Source organism: Channa argus, chromosome 8 (assembly GCF_033026475.1).
Source record: "Channa argus isolate prfri chromosome 8, Channa argus male v1.0, whole genome shotgun sequence".
Classification (NCBI taxonomy): Eukaryota; Metazoa; Chordata; class Actinopteri; order Anabantiformes; family Channidae; genus Channa; species Channa argus.
Genome location: NC_090204.1, coordinates 16657730 through 16680881, shown reverse-complemented (window position 1 = coordinate 16680881; position 23152 = coordinate 16657730). Strand labels below are relative to the sequence as shown.

Genomic DNA, 23152 nt, shown 5'->3' with positions numbered 1-23152 from the left:
CTAATGATAAACTTATAAAAGTTATTTATAAAAAAACAAAACATATAAAATGAAACCAAACCAAACAAAATCAAATGTAATATATTTTAAATATTATTTCTAAAAGAGTCCAATAATAGGAATTTACCAGCCCATTATTATTCCCTGGCGACAAAAAGTCCTCTCTACGTTACATGCTGATGCTTCAGATACCCTTTCGCGTCGGTGATTGACACTTGGAGCCTTCAGTGTAGTTAAATGGAAACACTGATGCTTTAATAGTTGACGTTTAAAGCAATGACGTAGAACATGAAGTGAAAAAGTGTCATATAGAGGTGGACTTTGTATAGATGGATCATTCCACAGGAGACCAGGGTTCAAGTGCAAGAAGCTTTGTGCTTTAACGATGATGTCAACATAACGTGGCGCACGTGGTGACTATAGTAAGGTAGTACGTGTGTGTTGTCACTGTTTGTATTGTTTGGTTTTTATGTAATTTGTCTTCTAACATAACACTTAACCCGAAGCGTCAAATATCTCCTCCTCCTATCTGGTACCTGTTGCGATAATATGATACGCGAACTGATGTACAAAGCCGCACAATTTGAAGCCTTAGGAAGTGTCAATATCTGATGCTGTGGGATGACAATCGTTTTGAAATTTAATGCAGGCTACATATGGTCAAAGCTGAATGGTTGATTTGGAAAGAAGATGAGGAAAACTAAATGGAGACAGTGATATTTCTTTTGTCAGCTCTCCATGAACTGTTACCTGTCTCAACCATCAGGTAGGACAACAGGTGGTTGATGACATCTGAGGTTGGTGGAGTGTTGTCCTTGAAACACACACCGGTGAGCAGATCAATGAAGAAACCATTACAGCGACGCCTGAAGTCCGAATTTTTCTTGATAGAAGTCCTGCAGTATTAAAGTTTTAAATTAACGTCTTTTCGGTATTTGTTAGATGATTCCTAAATGTGGCCTTTTATATTTTAGAAGCCTTTGCCAACCAATTCTCCAAAAATTAGACACTGACACACATTGTTTTCATTTTGTGTGGTACTGTAGAGTGCCTATAAAAAGGGGGCAGTTTTTGGATACTGATTCACTGGTAACTGCACCTTCTAGATACAGATATATTTGTACTATAATTCTTAAAACACATTCAATGTAAAGTGTGGTTAAAACCTAGGGATACTTATGCAAATACTTTTTTTCTGTTTTATATTTTAGTTAAATATAATACTGTACTTCTCTGGCTGATGATGCATTTCAGGTGATACCTTCAGGCTCACATACCACAGGGGGGTGAATAAAGGCCAGGAATCATGTCCTTAAACATGAACAGTCAAGGTCAGAGTGACTGCCATCTTAAATGATGTATTTAAAAAAATTCACCTGACATCTTCAGAGACTTGGGGCTGAAAGTCATCTGGCACCTGTTGCCTGCAACTGGGACAAGATGTCTGTCCTGCATCAAGGTTTTGTCTCATGCATGTTAAACAGTAGATGTGATGGCAGGGCAGCACCACTGGATCTCGATACTCTCTCAAGCACACTGCACACTGAGGTCCAAACCTTTATGAAAATGTAAGATATTAATCACATTCACTAAAGCACAATCAAATACCCTTTTTTCTAAATATTTTAAGAGTCACATTAACAAGCTTGTACCTGAAAATCTGATCACTTGCACTCTGCTTACAGGACTTCAGAACGCCAATCACATCTTGAAACGCCTTATTTGATTTTACATTTGAGTTTCCGTCCAGAACCTTAAAAATAGGTCAAGCAAATTGTATATAAATCTAAAAATGTTGGTAATTTTTACTTCTTTCAGTTGGCTGAAGAAAATGCAGCAGCATGTAAGTCATCATAACATTTTATGATATGGGTAAAAAAAAAATCATATTTGATGTAGGTTACAATGATCATGTCTGTTTTTTTGAATACATGTAAGGTCTGTGGTAAATTAAATTGATTGGACGTGATTGGGAAAGGAACATATTCTGCAAGTATGCAGACTCTTTACTCAGTACTTTGTTAAAGCACTAAGCTTTGTGTATGACACCACAAGGTTTGTGCACAAGGATTGGGGCATTTTCTGCTATTCTCCTTGGAAAATCTTTTCAAGCTCAGTCAGGGTGGATGGGGACCAGAGATGTTGAATTAGGGTTCAAGTCAGGGCTCTGACTGGGCCACTAACAGAAATTAATGGAGTTTTTCGTAAACCACTCCTGTGTTGACTTAGCTGTGTGCTTAGGATTGTTGACATGTTGGAGGGTGGTGAATCTTCTGCCCAGTCTGATGTTCTGCGTGGAAGAGGTTTTCATTGAGGATCTCTCTGTACTTTATTCCATTCAGCTTTTCCTCATCCCTGACCAGTTTCCCAGTTGCTCCTGCTGAAAAACACCCCCACAGCATGATGCTACCACCACTATCTTTCAGTGTAGGGATAGTATTCGGCAGTTGATGAGCGGCACATGGTTTCCTCCAGACATGTTAAGAATTGAGCCCAAACAGTTCAATCTTGGTTTCATCAACGGTCTGATGAAAAAGTGCTTTTTCAAAACTCCAAGGAGGCTTGTGTTTGCTCTTAGGAGAGACTTTTTTCTAGCCACTCTTCCATAAAGCCCAGATAGGTAGAGAGCTACAGTGATGGTTGTCCTTCTGGAACTATGTCCCATCTCCACACAGGATCTCTGGAGCTTAGTCAGTGTGGCCATCGGGTTCTTGGTCACCTCTCTTACTAAGGCCCCTCTCCCCCGATTGCTTTTTATCCAGGCAACCAGCTCTTGGAAGAGTCCTGGTTGTGCCAAACTTTTGACAAAGTATTTGAGAATAATAATAATCAATAATCCAGATTCTGAGCTCTGCAGGCAGTTCCTTTGAACTCATGGTTTTTTCTTTGCATAATGATTTGTCAGCTGTGAAGCCTTCTATAGAGAGGTGTGTGCCTTTCCAAATCATGTCCAATCAATCTAACACCACAGGTGGATTCCAGTCAACGTGAAGAAAAATCTCAGCAATGATCAAGTGTTACTGCAAAGGGTCTGAATACGTGTGCATTTGGTAATTTTTTTGGTAATTTTTTTTAATGTAAATACATTTACAGACAGTTCAAAAATTCAGTTTTCAATTTGTCATTATTATTTACTTAGTGTAGATAAATGAAAAAAAATAATGTAACAACTGTAGTATACAACTGTAGTAAACTTTTCGAATGCACTGTACATTGATCACTGAAAGTTGACTCACCCTGCTTAAGGTTTGAGTGTGACTCAGGACCAGTGCCCTTAGTTGATTCTCTTCATTTTTGAAACCCAGCAACATTTGTTCCACAAACAAGGAGAGAATGTAGATGCGCCTCCAGCCATTGCTATAAGATTTTACAGACCATAACCACAATTAATGTGCTTTAAAAACATTTGTTTCACTATTCCATAATGCAGTATTTCACATCTTAGCAGGGTTCCCTCAAGACATTGGTAAGCAGAAGTGATGACAAAAGATGACAGATTAAACAACTGCCACAGTCAATAAATATGTGGCCTTTGCAATGTGAAATACAATGGTAGTTTTTAGTGAAGCCTAATAATCCAAATACTATGTTTCATTAAAAATGCATTTTTTTTCTTCAACAGAAGACCTCTCTTTGTATCAGGCATACCAGAGCTCATGACTGTACAATGCTGCCTTGCTGCTTGAATTTATAACCCACAGTCTCAGGTTCAAAAAAGATCAAAGCATTATACTATTCTCATTTAATATTCTAAAAAAGCAACATTTACTATGCATCAGCATTTTACCTGACATCATGGAGTCTTTCTTTACATCGCTCTCCATATTGTCTGGTGTTCTGTTGGGAGCAAATCAACTCCAAAGAGGCTTGCAGCTTCTTCACCTGGTTCAGCCAGTGTTGGCAGAGAGCATCGGTATTTAAATTAGGAAGCTCTAAAAATTCAATACATGCCTTGGCTGCATGGACATCCAAAACCTACAAGAAAGCACAACAGTTTGTAGGTGATTCAGTATTTTTTGCAAAATCTAATATGAAAAAGTAATGTCAACAACAACCAAACCACCAAAAGCCACTTAAATATGACAAATATAGAGTGATGTCAATATTGGGTTTTTGAGTAAAAACATTGTCTTTTTTTATTTCAGCAATTATTTACTAAAAAATCAACATCAAATTAGTATTGGGATTTAAAGTCTTCCCAAAATATGTTGCTGGAATTTACATTTACATTTAGTCATTTAGCAGACGCTTTAATCCAAAGTGACTTACAAGTGAGGTACAAGGCAAGCAAAATTTAGAAATGTGTTTACCATCTCTGGACATTGACTAATGTGCTGTTTTTTTAGCAAAGGAGGAACAATTCTAGGCTGTAGGGAAATCATCAGCGAAAGGTTCTGAAGACGGGTCTGGTACAAATGGTATGCCACATGGATGTGGGGAAGAGAAAGCTCTTCTTCATTTCTTTTTCGTCTCTGTATTTCTGCAATGCAGCTGGTCAGGGCCTGAAACAAGAGCTGAGGAATAAAGGCATGAGTAAATTAATAATATAGTATTTGCTTTACTCTGTTTAGATCCTAATTATATGTGTATCACAAAGGTCTTGATTCAAGTCACTATGCTCATTTTTGAGGCAACGCAGTGTAGAACTGTACTGGAGTGGATAGTTGTGAACTAGAGAATATTATAAAAATCATGAAGTGAGAAGTGTTGTATTAGTATTGGAATTCCAGGACATTCCCTTAGTGGATGCAGTAACAAAGCATTTGTTACCTGTGATCCTTCATCTGATTCCATTTTCATTGTCATGGAAACAAAATCCCGCAGGTACCACTGAAAAAAATGTTTCTTCATTCTTTCATTCACATTTCCCATGTAGGCACCCAGTGGAGTGTTTAAATACAACTCGTAAAAATGGCCAGGTGAAAAATCTGCGAAGAGAAGTTGGGAATGCCACTAATGTATTAGGTCAGTCTAAAAACGAAAAATCTTTTGGTTACAAAGCTTTCTTACAACACTACCTATTACTTAAAACATACTCTACATATCCTACACAAAAAGCTTTTACATACTTATACAGATTAATATTTACTTTTGTGTCTGGAAGTTTGCATCATGAGCCCATCCAGGAAGTCTTTGATCCACCAGCTGAAGGGCATTTGGCAGCGCATGATGTTGCCGCTTGTAATGTGGCTTTGTACCATTAATACACTGAATGTGTAAAAGAGTCAGTATGCAAATGTTATAACTGTGATAATTCCGTGGACAGTGGATTGACATTATTATTTTGTATTTTGTTATGCGATTGCATACATTTTTAAATGATAGCAAAAAGGTAAATAAATATTAATAGCATTGTACAAAATAATGTAGCAAAAAAGGAATTTCTGAACTTCACCTTCTGTCATAATGCATGGATGGGGAGAAACAAAACAAAGATCAAAGAAGATCAAACCAACAGCAACATTTGCAGATTGTGGAACAACTTTATTACTAGACCACGGCACTTCAGCTTATGGCCTTGCTCAGGGTTGTTGCTGGCAGTTCGATGCCTGTCTTAATCTCTTCACATGTCTTAAATAGTAAGCCCAAAATTTAAGTCTTAAATTAAACTATCTGAAGGGAATAAATAACATAGTCAAATATACAAGAAATACTCACTTGCTTTTCACCCTCACATAAGGTATACTGAGCATCTCTTTGCTCCCAAATATCTCTAGCCAGAGTTTCCTGATGTCATCCTCACCCTCGAGCAGAAGGTCCAAATTGCAATCTCGATCAATGACTGAGACCAAATTGGCAAGAAGTGGTGAGACAACTGCTTGTATTTTTCTCCACAGTGTATGTCTGTTAGAAATAAACATGCAAATTTAATAAATCAAGCAACATTTGCAAGTTTAATCAAAACCTTTTGGAGACGTATAACCGGGGTACAACCTAGTCGGGTGGGGTACACCCCACACAGGTCACCAGTCTTTTTCAACACATGCACATGCACAAAAAGACAACCGTTCACATTCAAACCTACAGGCAAATTATGGTCACTAATTAACCTAACATGTCTGTGGACAATGGAAAGAAACTGGAGTAAGGGAAGAACCCATGCAAGCACAGGGATAATATGCAAACTCCATATAGAAAACAACGGTCAGCCAGGGATGTAAACCCATAACCTTCTAGCTGTCGGGCAGAAGCGCCAAACACTCCAAACAGTGCCCATAAGAAAATGAATAAGAATGGCAGTATTTCTATCCATCAGATAAAAAAAACTTTTTTGTTTTGGCATGATTTGGTTAGTGGGTTTAAAACCATCATGAGTTTTGACAATTAAAATGATTAAATTATGCTACTGCCAAAATAGCCAACCACTGTTTTCCCAACATGTAGAATTAAATTATATTTTTTATTGATTCAATAGTGTGGGCTATGAGTTTAGTTAACTATGTTTTTATGGGGATTTTTTTGTGTTATGGAAAGGGGGCTAAGTAATACTGAACACATGCTATATTGTGTAGTTTGAGCCACCCAGTATGAACTGTGATGCAATTGAACAGTTTTACTTACATTTGAAGTCCATGTGCATAAATTTGCCTGCATGTAAAGGACCTTATAGCTCTAGTAGTAACTCTACCACAAATATATTTCAACAATAACTATATACTGTGTCTCGCCCTTAACACATTAGAAAGAGAGGAGTTACTGGGCTCCTGTTGTGAATGTACAGACATAATGTGATTTATTTATTTTTTTTAGGTTTGGGGAGATTTCATTGATACTACAGACCTGTTGCGGAGCTGTGTTCAGAGTGCAGTGAACCTGCTCAGAGATGTAGCAGACAGTGGAGAGCTCAGCACCAAGAGAGTTGAGAATCTGCTGACACTTCTGGATGTAAATCAAATACAAGGTTAGAAAATTATTTATATATATATATATATATATATATATATATATATATATATATATATATATATATATATATATATATATATATATATATATATATATATATATATATATATATATATATATATATATATATTAAGGTTTTTTTAAGTGCACATAGAATAAATGTATATAACACTGGTTTGATAACATAATTTTAACATAACATAACATAACATAATTTTCTAACCTTGTATTTGATTTACATCCAGAAGTGTCAGCAGATTCTCAACTCTCTTGGTGCTGAGCTCTCCACTGTCTGCTACATCTCTGAGCAGGTTCACTGCACTCTGAACACAGCTCCGCAACAGGTCTGTAGTATCAATGAAATCTCCCCAAACCTAAAAAAAATAAATAAATCACATTATGTCTGTACATTCACAACAGGAGCCCAGTAACTCCTCTCTTTCTAATGTGTTAAGGGCGAGACACAGTATATAGTTATTGTTGAAAATATATTTGTGGTAGAGTTACTACTAGAGCTATAAGGTCCTTTACATGAGGCAACCTGCACTGCCGTATGTTATGTGCAATATCCTTGATGAGAAATTAGGTTATAATTTTGCAGCTGGCAATTATCATAATTTTAGTGAGTCAACATTTGACACTGTTGTCATTTTTATTAGGGCTGTCAATGTTAATGTGACAATAACACATTAAAGCAAATGCCTTTTAATGCCATTTAAGTTTTTGATGCTGTTAATGCAAATTGTGTTATGATGACCCATTGCCTCTCTGGTACAGTGCAAGTGGTTTTGAATAGAAATACCTATCAATGTTTTACCTATCAAAATAATTTTATTTGCACTTGAAGAGTGCTCTGAGTCAGGTTGGCGGATGTGAAGTTACACTTGTGGTGTTCACCCTGCCGTTTCACTCTGTCTAACAGAGAGCGGGGCTTAGGTGAGGCCCTCAGGTGGACAACTTTTGCCAATTACAAAATACTCATCAAGTTTAAAGCCAATAAAAGTAGTGTTTTAAAAAACCTGTCAAACAGCATAGACCATAATGTCAGCTCTGTCTGTGGTGATTGGATGTATGTGTTAAAAATGTGGAATTTCTCTAATCACCAATTGCTATGAAGAAGCTATAATAATATCTGTCTATATGTTAATCTAACCATTTAGCCTGTTCTGTCACATAACTGAGCAAGTTCTGTTTGAGTTTAACTTGCAGCCTCTACACTGGCCTCTACAACCACCTCTTCTCATGCATTCCAGTACGACTCCACTACCCACTTTGACCTCAATAATAAACAGAGAAATAAACAGAGAGTAGAATTATCACCTTTCTGACAGTTTCAAGTCAAAAACTGAGAAATTATAACATTGTAAAAGTAGTAGTATTTATGGCAGAGCTGCTGAATTGGATTGCATTAGAATGTACAGGTGTGCCTAATAAAGTGGCCAGGGAGTGTATACTTGACTTTAGTACCTAAATTATGGAACCTGTTGCTGTTTAATGCTTTAGGTTTGTAGGTAATATCAAATTCATTATTTTAGACTCTTGATGTTGGGTGAGGGACTAAATTGTTTGGTCGTATAGGTTATGAGAAGATATGCTTAGAATAATTGAGATGTTTTTAAGATTTTTTTAGGTTTAGGTTTGTGGATATAGTATTATTATGGTTGTCAAGTTACACTTACAGTGGAGTCAACATTCTTTGGCACATTGTTGTATTCTTCTGTCTCTGTGGCTTGAAATGACAAACAGTTAATACATTTATTCATTTTGAATCTATTTAGTTACAAAATATAACATTGTTTCAAATAAATATTTTTTTGATGAATTACCGTCAGTTGGATCCTTAAAAAGGTCACTCATGCGTAGATTTTTCAAAGAATAAACATCAGACACAAACTCCTTTGATCTTCTGAGATCATCAATGTGAACAGACCCCCAAGAACCTAAAAAAAAGATTAATGAAGACACTATATTACCTTTCACTGCTAAAATTGTTATGTATTGTTATGTATATGTGTGTAACTGCAGGACTAACCGCCTTGAAACCCAACGTAAGAGTTCCCACCCTCAATTCGAGCAAGTTTTGTGACAAAGTAGAGAAATGTCTTTGTATTGTCACTAGCTGTCAACTTGTTTATTTCACTGATGCATGAATACCTGAGAAATCAAACATTAAACATAATTAAAAGGTAAACAAACATGAGTTTGGAAACTATGTTAGAGAAAAATGTAAATACAGATATGTGTGCTAAATTGTACTCACTTGGCTGAGGAAAGAATATTCCTTCTCTTGCAGTTTTCATTGTAATCTGTTTGGATAATGAGCAATTTATCTCTAGACGTCGAGCCAAGAAATTCCCTAGTACCAGGACAAAGGAATAATTTTAAAACAGACACTAGAAACTTGAAATTCAAATGCATACTTACAGTGGGTATAGAAAGGTTTTTTGTTTGTTTTGTTTTTTGCAAGAATTAACTAATGGTTAAATGTTAAATTGTGGTAAGTTACTTAAGACTTATGTCAAAATGAAAACAGATCTCTACAAAGTATTCTAAATTAATACAAATATTCAAAATAAGTGACTGCATTAGGATTCATCCCCTTTAAAGTGACTCATTTAAATCCCCACTGGAGCAGCCAGTTGGTTCAGAAAGTCACACATTTAGTTACATGGAGATTAAATGTAGTAGAATACACCTTACATTTACATTTAGTCATTTAGCAGACGCTTTTATCCAAAGTGACTTACAAGTGATGTACAAGGCAGCAAAAGTCAAGGAGAAAACATCAAAGATCATACACCTCTATTTGAATGTTCCATTTATTGGTGAATCCGTATTTTGGTCAAAAACTACAACAATAATAACAAAGGGGCACTCCAATCAACTCCGTGCAAAGATTATTGAGAAGCAGGAGTCAGGCCGTAAAAACAAAAACATTTCATAATCGTGACATATCTCCTGGAGTACAGTACAATTCATCATTGGGAAATGGAAGGAATATTGCACATGCATAAATACGTAGAGCAGGCCATCCTCCAAAACTGAGTGACTGAGTCTCACGTTGTGAGAAAGACTTTGAAGACACCAAAGACTGAGATGGAAGAAACCAAATTAAAGCTGCTACGTGAATGTAAAAGTGTGAAATTTCTTCTAGAGGCAGTGTTTGTCCTTGGGCTACTGCAGAAACATGCTGCAGCCTTGGTTAATATAAAAGACTCATTTAAGCTAAAGAAAATACAATGATTCTTACAATGATTTTTTTGGTTTCCTTCTGATTTTACACACTAAAGAAAACATAATTATGAATACTAAATATAATTTCTTTTAATGGGTCCCTCTGAATATTAAACGCTGGACCATTAAAGGGGGTGCAATGACATATTTTCAGTTTTAAACTTTTAAATAATTTTAATTATCTTGAAGACATCTGTTTTCACTTTGAGTCTTTTTTTAAAATTAATTTTTAATTGAACTGAATTGAATTTTTATTAAAGTCAAATTAAACTGATCTTGATTCAATGTTGTCAAAAAGGGTAACATTTCCAAAGGCGTGATTCTCTTTTATACCCACTGTATACATCAACTTATAATTGTCCAAAAAAATCCCCAAAAACCAAAGCACAAAGGCATGACCATTGTCTAGTGGAATTTACACACCTGATTTTCTTGAGGAAAGAGTATTCTGTGTCAAATTGTTGCAATGATAGCAGCTTGATAGCATCAAACTTTGTCACATTCTTCAGTTGTTCAGCGTCTGCTGCAGTCAGTATCCTGGAAAATGTTGTAACCTTCAAATAAGCAAAAGAACAGAGAATTAAGAAACATTAACATTAATTTAGTAATTTTGTATTTGCTATTACTATTACTAAAGGTCATTGAGGTTATAATGTAGACCACAGTTAATTTCGCTATCTCTGTCCTCTTTGATGCAATATATTTTTCTTCAATTGCTGAGAAATATTAACTGAGCCCTTTTATTTTCAGCACTGACACTAAAACATCACTGTTAAACTGAATACAAGGAATCTCTTCAGTAACTGTTCTTAACAATAATACAAAGTCCTCGGATAAATATTACTGTATCGTAATGTAATGTAAATAGCATTGTCAGACATTACCTCAGTGAAGAAGTGGGACTGTTCCAGCTGCTGCGTGTGATAAGCAATGTAGTCTCCCAGCGAACTGTGCATTTGTTCCTTAACATATTCTGTTGTTAAATCTTCTCTTTCTTCATCGGACAGTCTGGATTTGTCCAAACGAACAATTGAGTCTGGAGTGGCACAGTTGAGCAGAATGACTTTAGCTCCTTTCAGGGTGGTCTGAACATCTCTTTCAGTGGTTTGATTCTGTGTTACTTGTAGGACCACAGAGGAGCATGTGTCTGAGTGGTAGCCAATGAAGATATCACTAGGAACATATTGCTTTGTTGTGGAGTGTTGACTGCTTAAGGAGACAAACTGATTAACCCATTCCTGTAGCTGCCTGACAACGTCCCTCTGCTCATTTTTGAGAACAGTGTTGATGTCAATATAGTGTTTCTCCAACCGGTTTATCAGTGGAATTGGAAACTGCTCGTACACCACCTCTTTCTCTTCAATGACAATGAGCTTAAAGTTTTCATGAACTCTGCATTTCACACGATGTGTTCCTAATCCAAGATCAACATACTTTTGACCCCCTAAGGTCACATAGTATTGATTGAGAGCATCATACAGACTTTCATACAAATTCTGAAGGTTCAACAGAACAACTGTCTGTCCAGTCTCCATGCAAACCTTGACACGATTGATGTTTCTACAAATCTGTGTGTACTCCTGATCCTTTGGGAAACCAGACCCAAAGATGATTTCTGCATGGATTTGGTGGAAGAATATCTGTTGCAGAATCTGAAGAGCTGCGTAGTTTTTTGTGAGGATTAAGAGGTAACGGCTTTCCTCCACTTGGTTAGCTGGCAAGAGACTTTGCTGAACCATTTCAATAGGGGTGATACTGGTATTGGCAAAATCATCTTTGAGTTCTGCGCTGAAAATACCCATGACATTCACATCATCTTTTCCACTGAAGTTTCTCAAGACCGCTTCAGTAATCTCATCTGCAGATGGACGCTTATTAGACATTTTGGTAACAGAAAATATCATCTTTATCAGACTGTAGAAATCCCGCAGACCAAAGAAACCTTTTCCCTCTGTGCATACTGTCATATATGCTCTTGCAAAGGGAAAAAACAGTGGTTTGATCTTGTCAAGAACAGTTTTGTCAGATGAGCATATCCCTTCAGCACTTTTGATGAGCTCTTTCTCGGTTGGATCTCCACGAGACACAAATATTCCACGATTCATCTTGGCTGGGTCCAAGGCCCAGTTTGATATTCCGATGAACCCCACTCTTTTATGAGGTTGTATCTCATCATCAACACATCCCTCTTCAAGTAATGGGTGCAGTGTTTTCAGTGGCATTTTAGGGGAATCCTCAGCCAATCCAATCTCGTCAAGAACAACTACCCCAATGTATTCATCCAAGTTTTTGCTTTCTTGAAAGCGGGCACATTGTTTAAATGTGTTGATGATTCCTTCAGGAGTAGAATGAGGGCTACACTGGAAAGACACTAGATGTATCTGCTTCAGCTCCTTGAAGAGTATAGAATGGGATGCAGGGCCCTGCATTGCATCTGCAACTAGGGTTTTGGACAGTGATTTGGAGCTTCCTGGTTTTCCAACTATAAACAGAGGAATTCTTAGCTCAACACAGATCACCATCATGAAGAAATTTTCTTTCAAAGCCTCATTCCTGGCTATTGTTTTACCCATGGATACACCATCAAGTAAGAGGTCCTGCATGAGTTCGATTTCCTGCATTGTTCTCTCTACGGTGTATTCGGATGAAAGCAACTGAGAGATAGTTCTCACATATGGCCTTTTGTCCTCTAAGCAGAACTGATAGCACACTCCAGTGGCCATCAAGAGGGACCAGATAACTCTTTCACAAGCAGGTAAAAATTGTGGCTCATTTGTTAGTTTGTTTTTCTGCTTTTGAAGAAACGCTCCTAATTCTTTAGCAAACATGGGGTGATTTTTATAGAACCACACAAACACTTGCATGCAACGTTCAACATCCCTCAAACTGACAAAGCTGCATTCATCCTTTCTCTCCCGCATGAACATTTGTGATGATGACAACATTTGAGTCATAGTTGAAATATGACAATTCTCAATTGAGTTGGACTCCACCTGTCTTTGCACTATTTGTTTAATATACATTTGCTCTGTTGAGTCACTGAGCTGCCCAAAGTCCCAAACAAGTGGAATCATGCTGGGTGGTAACACATGAACACGATACACAAGCTGGCGGAGTGGGATGGAGCCAAGTCTATCTTCAGTCTCATCAGCTCTGACGCGGTATCCCAATCCTGATGCCTCCAGTCGGTCAATCATTTTGTCTGTATGCTTCCTGTAGGGGTTGCAGGCAGCAATAATCTGCAGTCCTGTTTCACAGCAAAGTTTTTGTCCCTGCACAGAGTTATCACACATAATCTCCTTTATGCTGCTGATGGCTTCTGTGGTGTTTGCCTCATCAAAAAAGAGAAAAGAATCAATTTGATGATTTTCTTTATTGATCCTTGCAAGAGTTTCTGCTTCTTTCACTTTCTCATATATCATATCTGCTGTAGTTCCTCCATGGACCTTGACCAGTTTCATGTTTTCTTTTTGTGCGCCACACCTTCTCAGTTCACACATAAACTTGATGAGCCTTGTCTTACCACATCCTGTCTCACCCATTATTATCACAGGGATGCCACATTTGAATCTCATGTGTATTGCCATCATTTTGAGGATATTATCAATGGTTAGTTCATACGTTTCATCAGGATCCATAGGCCCCTTGATGCCAAGCACACTACACAGATGCCCAATCTTCTCAGCTCGAGAAAGTTGATCAAAATCTTGATTAAAAGGGACCCCCTGATGTTTTAAACCAGTGTATAGCGTTTGTGTCATGATGTTTTTCTTTATCACTTCTTTTGTTAGTGGATTTATGGCATCAACGCCTTTCTGGTTATTTAGCTTTAGGTGAAACCCAATGAAAGTCATGGACATGTGGTCATCATTAAAAAAGATGTATGGGTGTGGCTCAGATTCCCACCTTTTTCTAATGAGGAATGGAGCCAAGTCTTTTTCATTAAGGCCACTGATGTCAATTTGTTTTGTCCCTGGGCTCTGGTCAGTGATGTTTAGTGATGGGGATGCAAAGTCTTTGGACATCAAGATCATGAATTCCACCACAAAGTTTTTGAACCCATGAAGAGTGTCTCCAACAAACTCAGATTGGCAGAAGACAGAATTCTCACAGTCTTGTAACTGTTGATTGAGGAACCAGACAAAGTTTCGTAGCTCCGCCCATGATGGATCTATCATGCCACAAAAAATGAACAGTATCTGAAGACAATTTGCATGAGTCCCTTCAATGTCCTGATAAGTGAAGTTGTCAAGATTGCAATTGTTGTGAAAACGTGTGAGATACTGGTATGGTCTTTGGTAAGCTTCACTTCTGAAACATTCATCATCCATGAGGGGGTCATCACTTTCCATGTCAATGTTGCCCTCCCTCTTCAATTCCAAAGCCATTACCTCCTTTGGTGAACGACAGGACACCTTAGGAAAAATGTCTGAGAATGCAAAGTTTTCCTTTTGTCCCTACAAATATAAAAATATAAAAATTAGTTTTTCATCGCAATTACCTGTAAACCCTTTGTATTTACTACTTTGTTACTGTATGTCTGTGACTGAAGCAAAATACAAAAATTGTGAAAATACTATGAAACATACTATGAAACTGACCTTTTAAACCCCACCCCCTACTATTTATGTAAAATAATAAGTAAATATAAGTAAATATTCAAGTAAGTCAACTGGCATTTAAAGGGTTAAAATCCTGAAAATGATTTAATGTTTGGTAGAAAAACAAACGCTCCCCCTAAAAATATAGATGTAGGATGATTTTATAGCGTTTTTTTTTGTAAGTGTGCATTTTTGCAACAAAACGTGTCCAGAGGGTAGTAGGTTTGAGGAGGGCACAAGGATTAAGGAACTGAAAAGACTATTCTAAACTTTTAAAAAAAATGAATATCCTCTGGCAAATGTGAGCTATATTCATTCAACACAGCCAAAAGGACTTGAAAATAAAAACTAAATGGCCCAAGATGTCTCCTAGGATCTCTTACGGGCTAGTATCAAGCCCTGCAACTAAAACAAGAGGGCTCAGAGACCTTACACACTCTGCTGCTTTTTATTAAAATTTAATTTTCATTCCTTTCTATTTCTGTTCATTTTTATTGTTTTATATATTCTTAACGGGAGTTCTTGTTATAGGGTTTTAGGTAGAAGGAACCTTTACGCAAAACATAATTATGGCTGAATTATTTTGTATTAATGATTTAAAAATAATTGTGAAAAAAGGTTTTGCCATATCTCCCAGCCACATACATAGTACACAGGTCAAATTTGACCAAAACATTTCACTAGACAAGGATATAGAATCATATTCATAAATAATAAAAGCCAATCATTGTAAGAGTTCAGAGTGAACAAAACATAACATGCAACTTACACATCTGGGGGCAGATCTGGGCTGATAACTTGTGGATTCCAGTAATTCGATGATATACAAGTGTTTGTGGCTGCAACGCCACATTTCTCCCTCAGAATCCATCACATACCGCAAAAAGAAAAGCCTGAATATGAATTCATTCAAGCCTTTTTGGACCTATATATCATAAGTAGCATTATAAGAAGAAAAGTTAGTGTTATTGGCTAAAGCAAATGTTTATCCTTGTGCCAAGGATTTTCTAACATCCAATTTGTTTTAAAAAATAGTTCAGTATCATGGCCATAAACAAATTGCTTACCGAAGATGTGACATCAAAGTGAAACACACCAAAATCTTTTTGTTTTGGTGTGTCATACAAAGACTGGAGAACTTTGCTGTCATCAATCTCACGGTCAGTCAGTTGGATGCACTTCTTAAAAGCAGCACCTTGTTCAACAGTCCCCTCTAGCTTTTCATACAGTCTTTGGATAAATAATGACTTCCCTAAAATTGTGAAATACCCGTATATCATTTTGCTGACTGAAGTCATGACATCAGTAATAAATCAGTGCAATACATATATATCTGTAGGAAGCTAATACTGAGTAGATACCACAAGACAAAAATTGATCAGTCTGATTATGCACTATAGGCAAGCATTATTCAATATGTGGACAGCTGTAAGGTGTACAGTGAGACTGCTCATAGATATACTGCTCAGAAATGTATCCTATGTATGTAATCATTTAACTCAGTATTGGACATATCTTCACCTCCTGAGGCAAAACAGTAACCAAATGTGGAATATTTGTAGACACTCATTATATAGACACTCATAGGACTGCAAATGGATGTAGGAATCTGATGTTACTTGAAATTAAATAAACAGCTGAGGTCTCTCAAGCTCTTTTTGTTTCGTTTACTTTCTAGTGGGCCGCTGTAACATAATTATTTCCTGCAAAGGAAAATTAAATTAAATTCTATTCAATTATTTTCTATTCAGATTTTGAATGTGTACTACTATTTCTTCATATTGCTTGCGATCAATCTGCCTAATTCCTTTACATAAGACAGGCACAGAGACGTTAACAAGAATAACCTCTGTACGTGTTTAACTCACCTACTCCTGCACGCTGGGAAGAAACGATGCCAACTGAGAAGCCACCTTTAAACGCACTACTCTTGTGATCTGAGGAGAGGGTGTAATGACTGGACAAATAGCTTTGGATCCTTTCCAATGGCCCCTGTGGCACAAAGTCTCTTTTGAACTGACTAAATGCAGTAGGAATGTAAGTGTGCTCCCTGTCAGAACTGCAAAAAATCACCAGCCTGTAACTGTGTTTGAAAAGAGACTGCAGGTTCTGATAGCACTTCTCCATTGCACAGCTAACATCATAAGTTAGTTGGTCTGCCCAAAGCATTGTGTAAATCTTCTGGCCAATGCCGCCCGGTGTAAGACATCTCCTCAGGAAAAGCTCTACTTGTTCATAAGATGTTGTAGGGGTACACAAGAGGACCTCATCATAACTCGGCAGTGGCTCATAGTCACTGGTCATGTACAAACATATACATGAAGTCAGGACCTCATCTTGTGGGCAGATTATGAGATTAGGTTCATTTGAGAGAAGGCCTTTTGGGAGCGTTCTTTTAACTGAATTGTCTTCTGTCTCAGATAGCTCTGGTTCTTCCCATTCATTTTGATGATCTTTGATAGTCATCATTTCTAACAGACCACCTAAACTCCTTATGTGCAAGAGGTCATGGAACAACATACTTTCATTGCATATGTAGCCATTCCACAACTCCTCCAGTTTTTTCAAACCAGCACTGTGGTCTGCCATGTCACTGGTATCCTGGGGAAAGAGACTCTGAAAGTGAACACCTTCTTCAATACTGTTGCAAGGCTTAAATTGGCATTGAAACTTGCTCCATGTGCTCCGGAAGTCTGATGTTGTGAAGTTTGGTTTAATAAAAGAGAGCATCATCAAAGCTTTGTCCTGTATTTCTGCATTCACATTTGTCGGAGCAACAACACTGCACAGATAGAATATTTGTTCAGCTGTGAAATAGTTTAAGTAGTAGTGATCAGATCTCTGTTTGTCCATAAAGTTTCGCCAGTCATCCAGGAACAATTCCATCTTCTTGGAGAGTGCTGTAAGTTGTTCAACTAGATTTCCACGTAGGTGAATGCAATACGGGGAGCTGCAAAAGTTTATTTCCATACTTATACAAATGTCACACTGTGTTTTACAATAAACCTTAGCTTCCCAACACCTGAAGAGTGGGTTCCCTGCAGCATAAAGGTCTACAAATGCTTTTGCAAGCCTTTGGACGCTGTCAAACACCTGAATATGAAAAAAGAGACATTACAGTATAATGTAAAAAAAACATACATTCAGCAATTTAAACATTGCAGTAATTTCTAGAAAATCACAAAATAACATATAATGAATTTACAACACCTCAGCAAAGCGTTCCACCTCGATCTGGTTTTGTTCCTTTCTTCTGGACATGAGCATAAGCTTATTTTGCAACTCTTTCAGGTCATCAAAGGTGCATGTCATGTTGTCATCATGTCCATTCTGAATTTGCAGCATCAGAGACGTCTCTACAGCAAACTTTAAAAGGAAAGGTTTTTATAAAATCTTTACCTGTGAGATAATTATCTGAACAGCATTGCAAGTGTTTTTCAAGTAATCTGGTAATTCCTTCAAATTTCATTGAATGTAGTCCAAAGTGTGTACCTTTTTTTGGTTTTTGGCTTCGATAATGTATATCCCTCTTTCATTGATGGATGTTGCCAGGGAGAGGGAAGAAAATTCAACGGATCCATGGCTTTCCTTAACAGTTTTTAGCCATTCGAGATGACGTGCTGTATCCGCCTGATATCAAACATCATAAAAAAAAATCTGCATAAAATTGACCAGTACACTAAATAATCCAACTATTGCGATTATATTATGTTGGTATGCTTTGGCCAGCATACCAAGGCTAAGGTAAGTAGCTCTTCTAAGAGGTTACACCTTTACCCTAAAGAATTACATGGAACGTGTGAAGTTGCACTAATTAAACATAACTAGAGTTTTAGTTCATATTGGATATTGTTGGCTAAAATAAAATGTCACATGGCAACCTAATTCAAATTTTATCAAGAGCAGGATTTGGTAGAAATAATTAACAACAGAGTACATTAAAGCAAGCACCACACATGATCTAACTGATCCTAGTGGTCCAAAGATTAACCATGTAACTTTGTTTCACACTTGACCTACCAATTATTATGAGATATAAAGAACATAGTATGTGAATAGATTTCCTATTTCAAATACTTTGGTTTAACCAAAACGATACATTAGGTATTTTGAGTGCTTGTGACACTCACATTGTGGCACAGTATGGCAGTATAATAAAAATTCTTACCAGCTTGCTCGGTATATTTTTGTCATTTTTAAGTGCTTTCCACAATTCTGACAACGAACCAGTAAAAGCCTTAAAGTCGGAGTCCTTCTTCACCCCATACAGCACAGACGAGTAACCGAGGACAGCATCGTGAAAACAAGACACTCGATCTACATCCATGTCATTTTCTCCAGCAGAGATGGATGCCAGGTCAACAAAAACTTTCAGCTCACTGATATCTGCAATTGCAAATTCATATGAGCTCATACTGTATGAATACCTGTGTTTAACTTCTGTTAATAAACAATAGCATCTACTGTACCGTTAATTGCTTCTTTAACCCACAGGACAAAGTTTTTTCTCAGACTGAGCTCCTGAAGACACTGTTTGCAATCGTCTGTAATTTCTTTCAGAATATTTTTTGAATTTATGAAATCATCATCTATGCAATCCAAGCTGATTTTCTTGAAGTTTGCTTGATTCTGTAAAAAAAATTATAAATAATATACCTTCTTCTTTAGATGGCTTTTTATGTAACAATTAATGCTTGTCGAATGTTTATTTTACATTTTTAATAGAAATCAAATATTAATCATCAATTTTTCTCCTTTATCTATGAATCCATATCAATAGCTCTCTCATTAATGTCTTATAGGTAAGGACCAGCTCACAAGAACAGATGCTCTTTCTCGACTTAACTTCACATTGTTAAGAAACATACCATTTCCAATAATTTCTCCAGTTCTCTGAAATCCCCATCTGGACATATAATGTTTCGGATATCCATGACAATTTGGGCAGATTCCATTGCAAGATGAAGTTCATGGTACTGTTGAATCTGGTAGATCCTCTTTGTGACCCATTTTGTGTTATCAGAAGGATTTACTCTGCACATGATTTCTAAATCTTTTCGCAAGTCTTTATTCTTTTCTTTGAAGACCTCAAAGCTGCTGTCTACTTCCTCCAGTAAGAGTTTCCCAGTTTTCAGACCATCATAAAGCCCTTTGTACTTGGTGTAGCAGCTCTGGAATATTTTGTTGTAGACCATGTCAAGAGTGTAGATTTCTTCATTTGCAGTTGAGTTGAGTTGTTCAGTGTCATCTTTGTCTTGTTGGTCTCTTGACAACTCTTCCACTTTGTTTGTCCAGCACATCTTGAAGATTGAGCTGTCTTTGATGTCATGAAGTTGTGAACCCATTTGACGGGTGACATCACAAAGGTTGAAAAAAGTGACCTGCACTTTTGTCTGAGACTCCTGTTCCTCAAAAGTGTATACTTTCATAAAGTCATTCAGATTCATCATCTCAAAATTCTGATTTAGTTTTCTGTCCAATCCCTTGAAGTCAACTGTGGATAAAAAAGTAATATTAACAATGTATAAAGAAAGTATAGTAGGGCTGTCAATATTAACACGATAATGCATTAACGCAAAAATCCAAAAATCCCCCCTGCCCCCCACAAACACATTCACAATGCATAGCTGTAGCTGCAAGGAGACAGAGTGACTGATTTGTATATTCATTTTAAGCCCCTCCCAGTGATTGACAAACATTTTTATTATGTGCTGGTAAAAAGATTAGGGAGATATCAATTAATATTTTTTAAAAATTTGTGATTAATCCAAATTAATCGCATATTAAATACGAGTACAAATTTTGATTGATTGACAGCCTTAGTATGAGAATATACAGATTTTTCCATTGTCTTTTCGTTCCTAATTCCAAAATATCAGAATTCAATATCTGAAGAGAACAACTTCACAGATGCCTTTTCTAGACAGCACCTTTCACACAGAGCCACGCAGAAGTACTTTTCAGGTGACAAACAATGAGAACAAACAGGTAGAAAAAAAGATATAATATACATTTAATTTCCACCCATCCACTATCTATAACCACTTATCCAGATTAGGCTCAAGGTGGGGCTGGAGCCTATTTTAAGACCCTTTTAGACATGCATTGGAATTCTGACATTATTCTGACTTTGTCAAGACGGTATGTATTTGTGAACAAAAATGTCTGAGCAAAATGCTGCCAACATTATCCAGATTACATCCTTTGAGCCCCCTTAGTGAACCTTTGTTATTAGATGCACAGCTCCGATGTGCTCTAAATAAAACAAAGTTTACCACATTTTAAGTATTTAGTTGTGCCTCGCTGATCGCACACAGTAATCAAGCGTATTTTCACATGTCAGGATGCTTCTCACTTGGGCGATCTGCTGCTGTGAGTTGTATGTCTGAAAGGTCACTCTAGATAAGTTCTGAGCCTGAATTCTCCTAACATTCTCCAGAGTTCATGTCTAAAACAGGCTTCAGCTGCCATAGGGTGAGAGGTGGCACACACCCTGGACAGGTAATGAGTCTATCTCAGGACCAACACAGAGAGACATACACTCACACTCACATTCAAACCAATGGGCAATTTAGAGTCACCAATTAATCTAACAAGCATGTCTTTGGACTGTGGGAGGACTGTGGGAGGTAACCAGCGTACCAGAGAAAACCCACAAGCAAGGGGAGAGCATGCATTATGTAAGAGAATAAACAATTGAAAACATAACAAAAACAGGTAGAACTACAAAACCATAAAGATCCTATAATTATATACAGTATATTAAGACAATAGTGTATATGTTTCGCTCTCAGTGTGGCAATGTGGTCTACCTTTGACATGTTGTGGAAGTTCCTGGCAGACTTCTAAAAGACCTTTGACCAGCTCTTTTTCATTGTGGATTGCTTTTGCCTCCTCTTTTCTCCTTATCAGTAAATGTGACATTTTCCTTTCATCTTTACACCGGGCATCATCACAGAGGCCATCTAGAGAAACATTAATATGTAGATCACAAATAAATTAGCAGAATTTTGTAGCAGTGGAAACCTCCAATCACACAGACTTATTCAATAGCACTTGCAGCAGTGCAGAGATATTCACTTTTAACTAAAACTAAAGTTGAAGTAAGCAGTAGTTGAGAGGAAACTGATATTTTTGTTTACCCATCTTCAGAAAGGCAACAAATTCCTGTTCTTTCTGCAAGATATGGTTTAAAGTCTTTATTTGAATTTCTCCACTGATGAATTTCGCTACCACAGATCTGAATGCCGAGCTCGCAAAATCCATCTTCATTTGTGCTTCATCTGAGAATTTATTGTTCAGTCTCACACCTGCACCTGGAAAATAAGCATGCAAAATATAAACTTAAACTAAATATATAAACATATCAGATTATAGAAAAGATAATAAATTGTTGAACTATAAGACAATAGTTGAACAGATCCATTGTGGTTCAAATCAAAACAACCCACCCACTGTTTGACAGCTCTCATTTTCTATACTATAGGCAGTTTTCTTTACCACACATGCACGCTGTTAGATTGTGACTATTTCCTACATACTCAAAAAAATAAAATAAAATAAAAATAGTACAACAGTAGGAACTGTTCTACAGTAAAATTACATCATACTTTAAAGTATTTACCTGCAATCTGGAACACAGTTTTGGCCATAGGCCAATTTACAAGGTACTCAAATATGACATCCTCTTCATCAGCGTAATCTCCATTGGCATCTTTGGGCCATGACTTCAGCACTACAACAGACATCAGTTTTCCAAACTTTGTGATATCATGTTTCTCAAAAAGAGCTGAGATGGCTCTCCCAGACTGATCCTAATCAGAGGAAAGTTACCAAAAATAAATAAATAAATAAATAAAACCATGCACAACAAAAAAGTAGTCAAATAAGTTTCAGGAGAGACTGGGGTGAATCTTTCCATAAGGAATTCAAAATTAAAGTGTTCCAATAATAATGATTATTTGCCATGAATTTCACATCATTCTTCGCTGTTTAACATGGATTATTACAATTGCATTTATTAACTGCTAATTCCCCACTTGTTAAAATCATACCTGACAAATACCCACAACTGCCTCCAATGCACATTTCTCCATTGTATCACATAACAATGGACTTGACTTGCTCAGTTCTTCCATCTTGTTAGTGTATAGTCCAATTTGATCCACTGGACTTTCCTATAGCAAAATATACATCTTATTGTTTGTTTCTCAAATACACATGTAAAACCTGAAAACACTAACAGAATTACAGTCTTACATTTTTTAGTTTTCCCTCAAAATCCTTCAAAAAGGTGTTTTTCCAGAATAAAGTGTGTTCCTCATGACTAAAGGACATTGAGAGTAACTCCTTCCATACCTAAAAAAAGAAAACAATGTCACACATAATGTCACACTTACTGCACTTTAAAA

General features: G+C 36.9%; 1 protein-coding gene across 1 annotated transcript in view; it reads right to left on the bottom strand.

Annotated features, from left to right (window-relative positions):
* The window catches only part of LOC137131871 (E3 ubiquitin-protein ligase rnf213-alpha-like), a 53313-nt gene that overhangs the window by 17070 nt on the left and 13091 nt on the right, over positions 1 to 23152 (bottom strand). Inside the window, exons 16-45 of the mRNA XM_067513693.1 lie at positions 23001 to 23099; positions 22796 to 22918; positions 22366 to 22555; positions 21884 to 22057; positions 21554 to 21706; positions 19610 to 20235; positions 19211 to 19370; positions 18910 to 19127; positions 18234 to 18371; positions 17952 to 18107; positions 16610 to 17834; positions 15809 to 15993; positions 15511 to 15666; positions 11025 to 14597; positions 10564 to 10694; positions 9167 to 9262; positions 8939 to 9060; positions 8733 to 8846; positions 8586 to 8635; positions 7130 to 7280; positions 6056 to 6059; positions 5659 to 5844; positions 5090 to 5208; positions 4771 to 4928; positions 4311 to 4514; positions 3788 to 3975; positions 3237 to 3357; positions 1653 to 1753; positions 1377 to 1556; positions 751 to 896 (exon numbers count right to left, since the gene is read on the bottom strand). Coding sequence (XP_067369794.1) covers positions 751 to 896; positions 1377 to 1556; positions 1653 to 1753; positions 3237 to 3357; positions 3788 to 3975; positions 4311 to 4514; positions 4771 to 4928; positions 5090 to 5208; positions 5659 to 5844; positions 6056 to 6059; positions 7130 to 7280; positions 8586 to 8635; positions 8733 to 8846; positions 8939 to 9060; positions 9167 to 9262; positions 10564 to 10694; positions 11025 to 14597; positions 15511 to 15666; positions 15809 to 15993; positions 16610 to 17834; positions 17952 to 18107; positions 18234 to 18371; positions 18910 to 19127; positions 19211 to 19370; positions 19610 to 20235; positions 21554 to 21706; positions 21884 to 22057; positions 22366 to 22555; positions 22796 to 22918; positions 23001 to 23099 — 9247 coding nt within the window. The remainder of the gene's footprint in view (positions 1 to 750; positions 897 to 1376; positions 1557 to 1652; positions 1754 to 3236; positions 3358 to 3787; positions 3976 to 4310; positions 4515 to 4770; positions 4929 to 5089; positions 5209 to 5658; positions 5845 to 6055; positions 6060 to 7129; positions 7281 to 8585; positions 8636 to 8732; positions 8847 to 8938; positions 9061 to 9166; positions 9263 to 10563; positions 10695 to 11024; positions 14598 to 15510; positions 15667 to 15808; positions 15994 to 16609; positions 17835 to 17951; positions 18108 to 18233; positions 18372 to 18909; positions 19128 to 19210; positions 19371 to 19609; positions 20236 to 21553; positions 21707 to 21883; positions 22058 to 22365; positions 22556 to 22795; positions 22919 to 23000; positions 23100 to 23152) is intronic.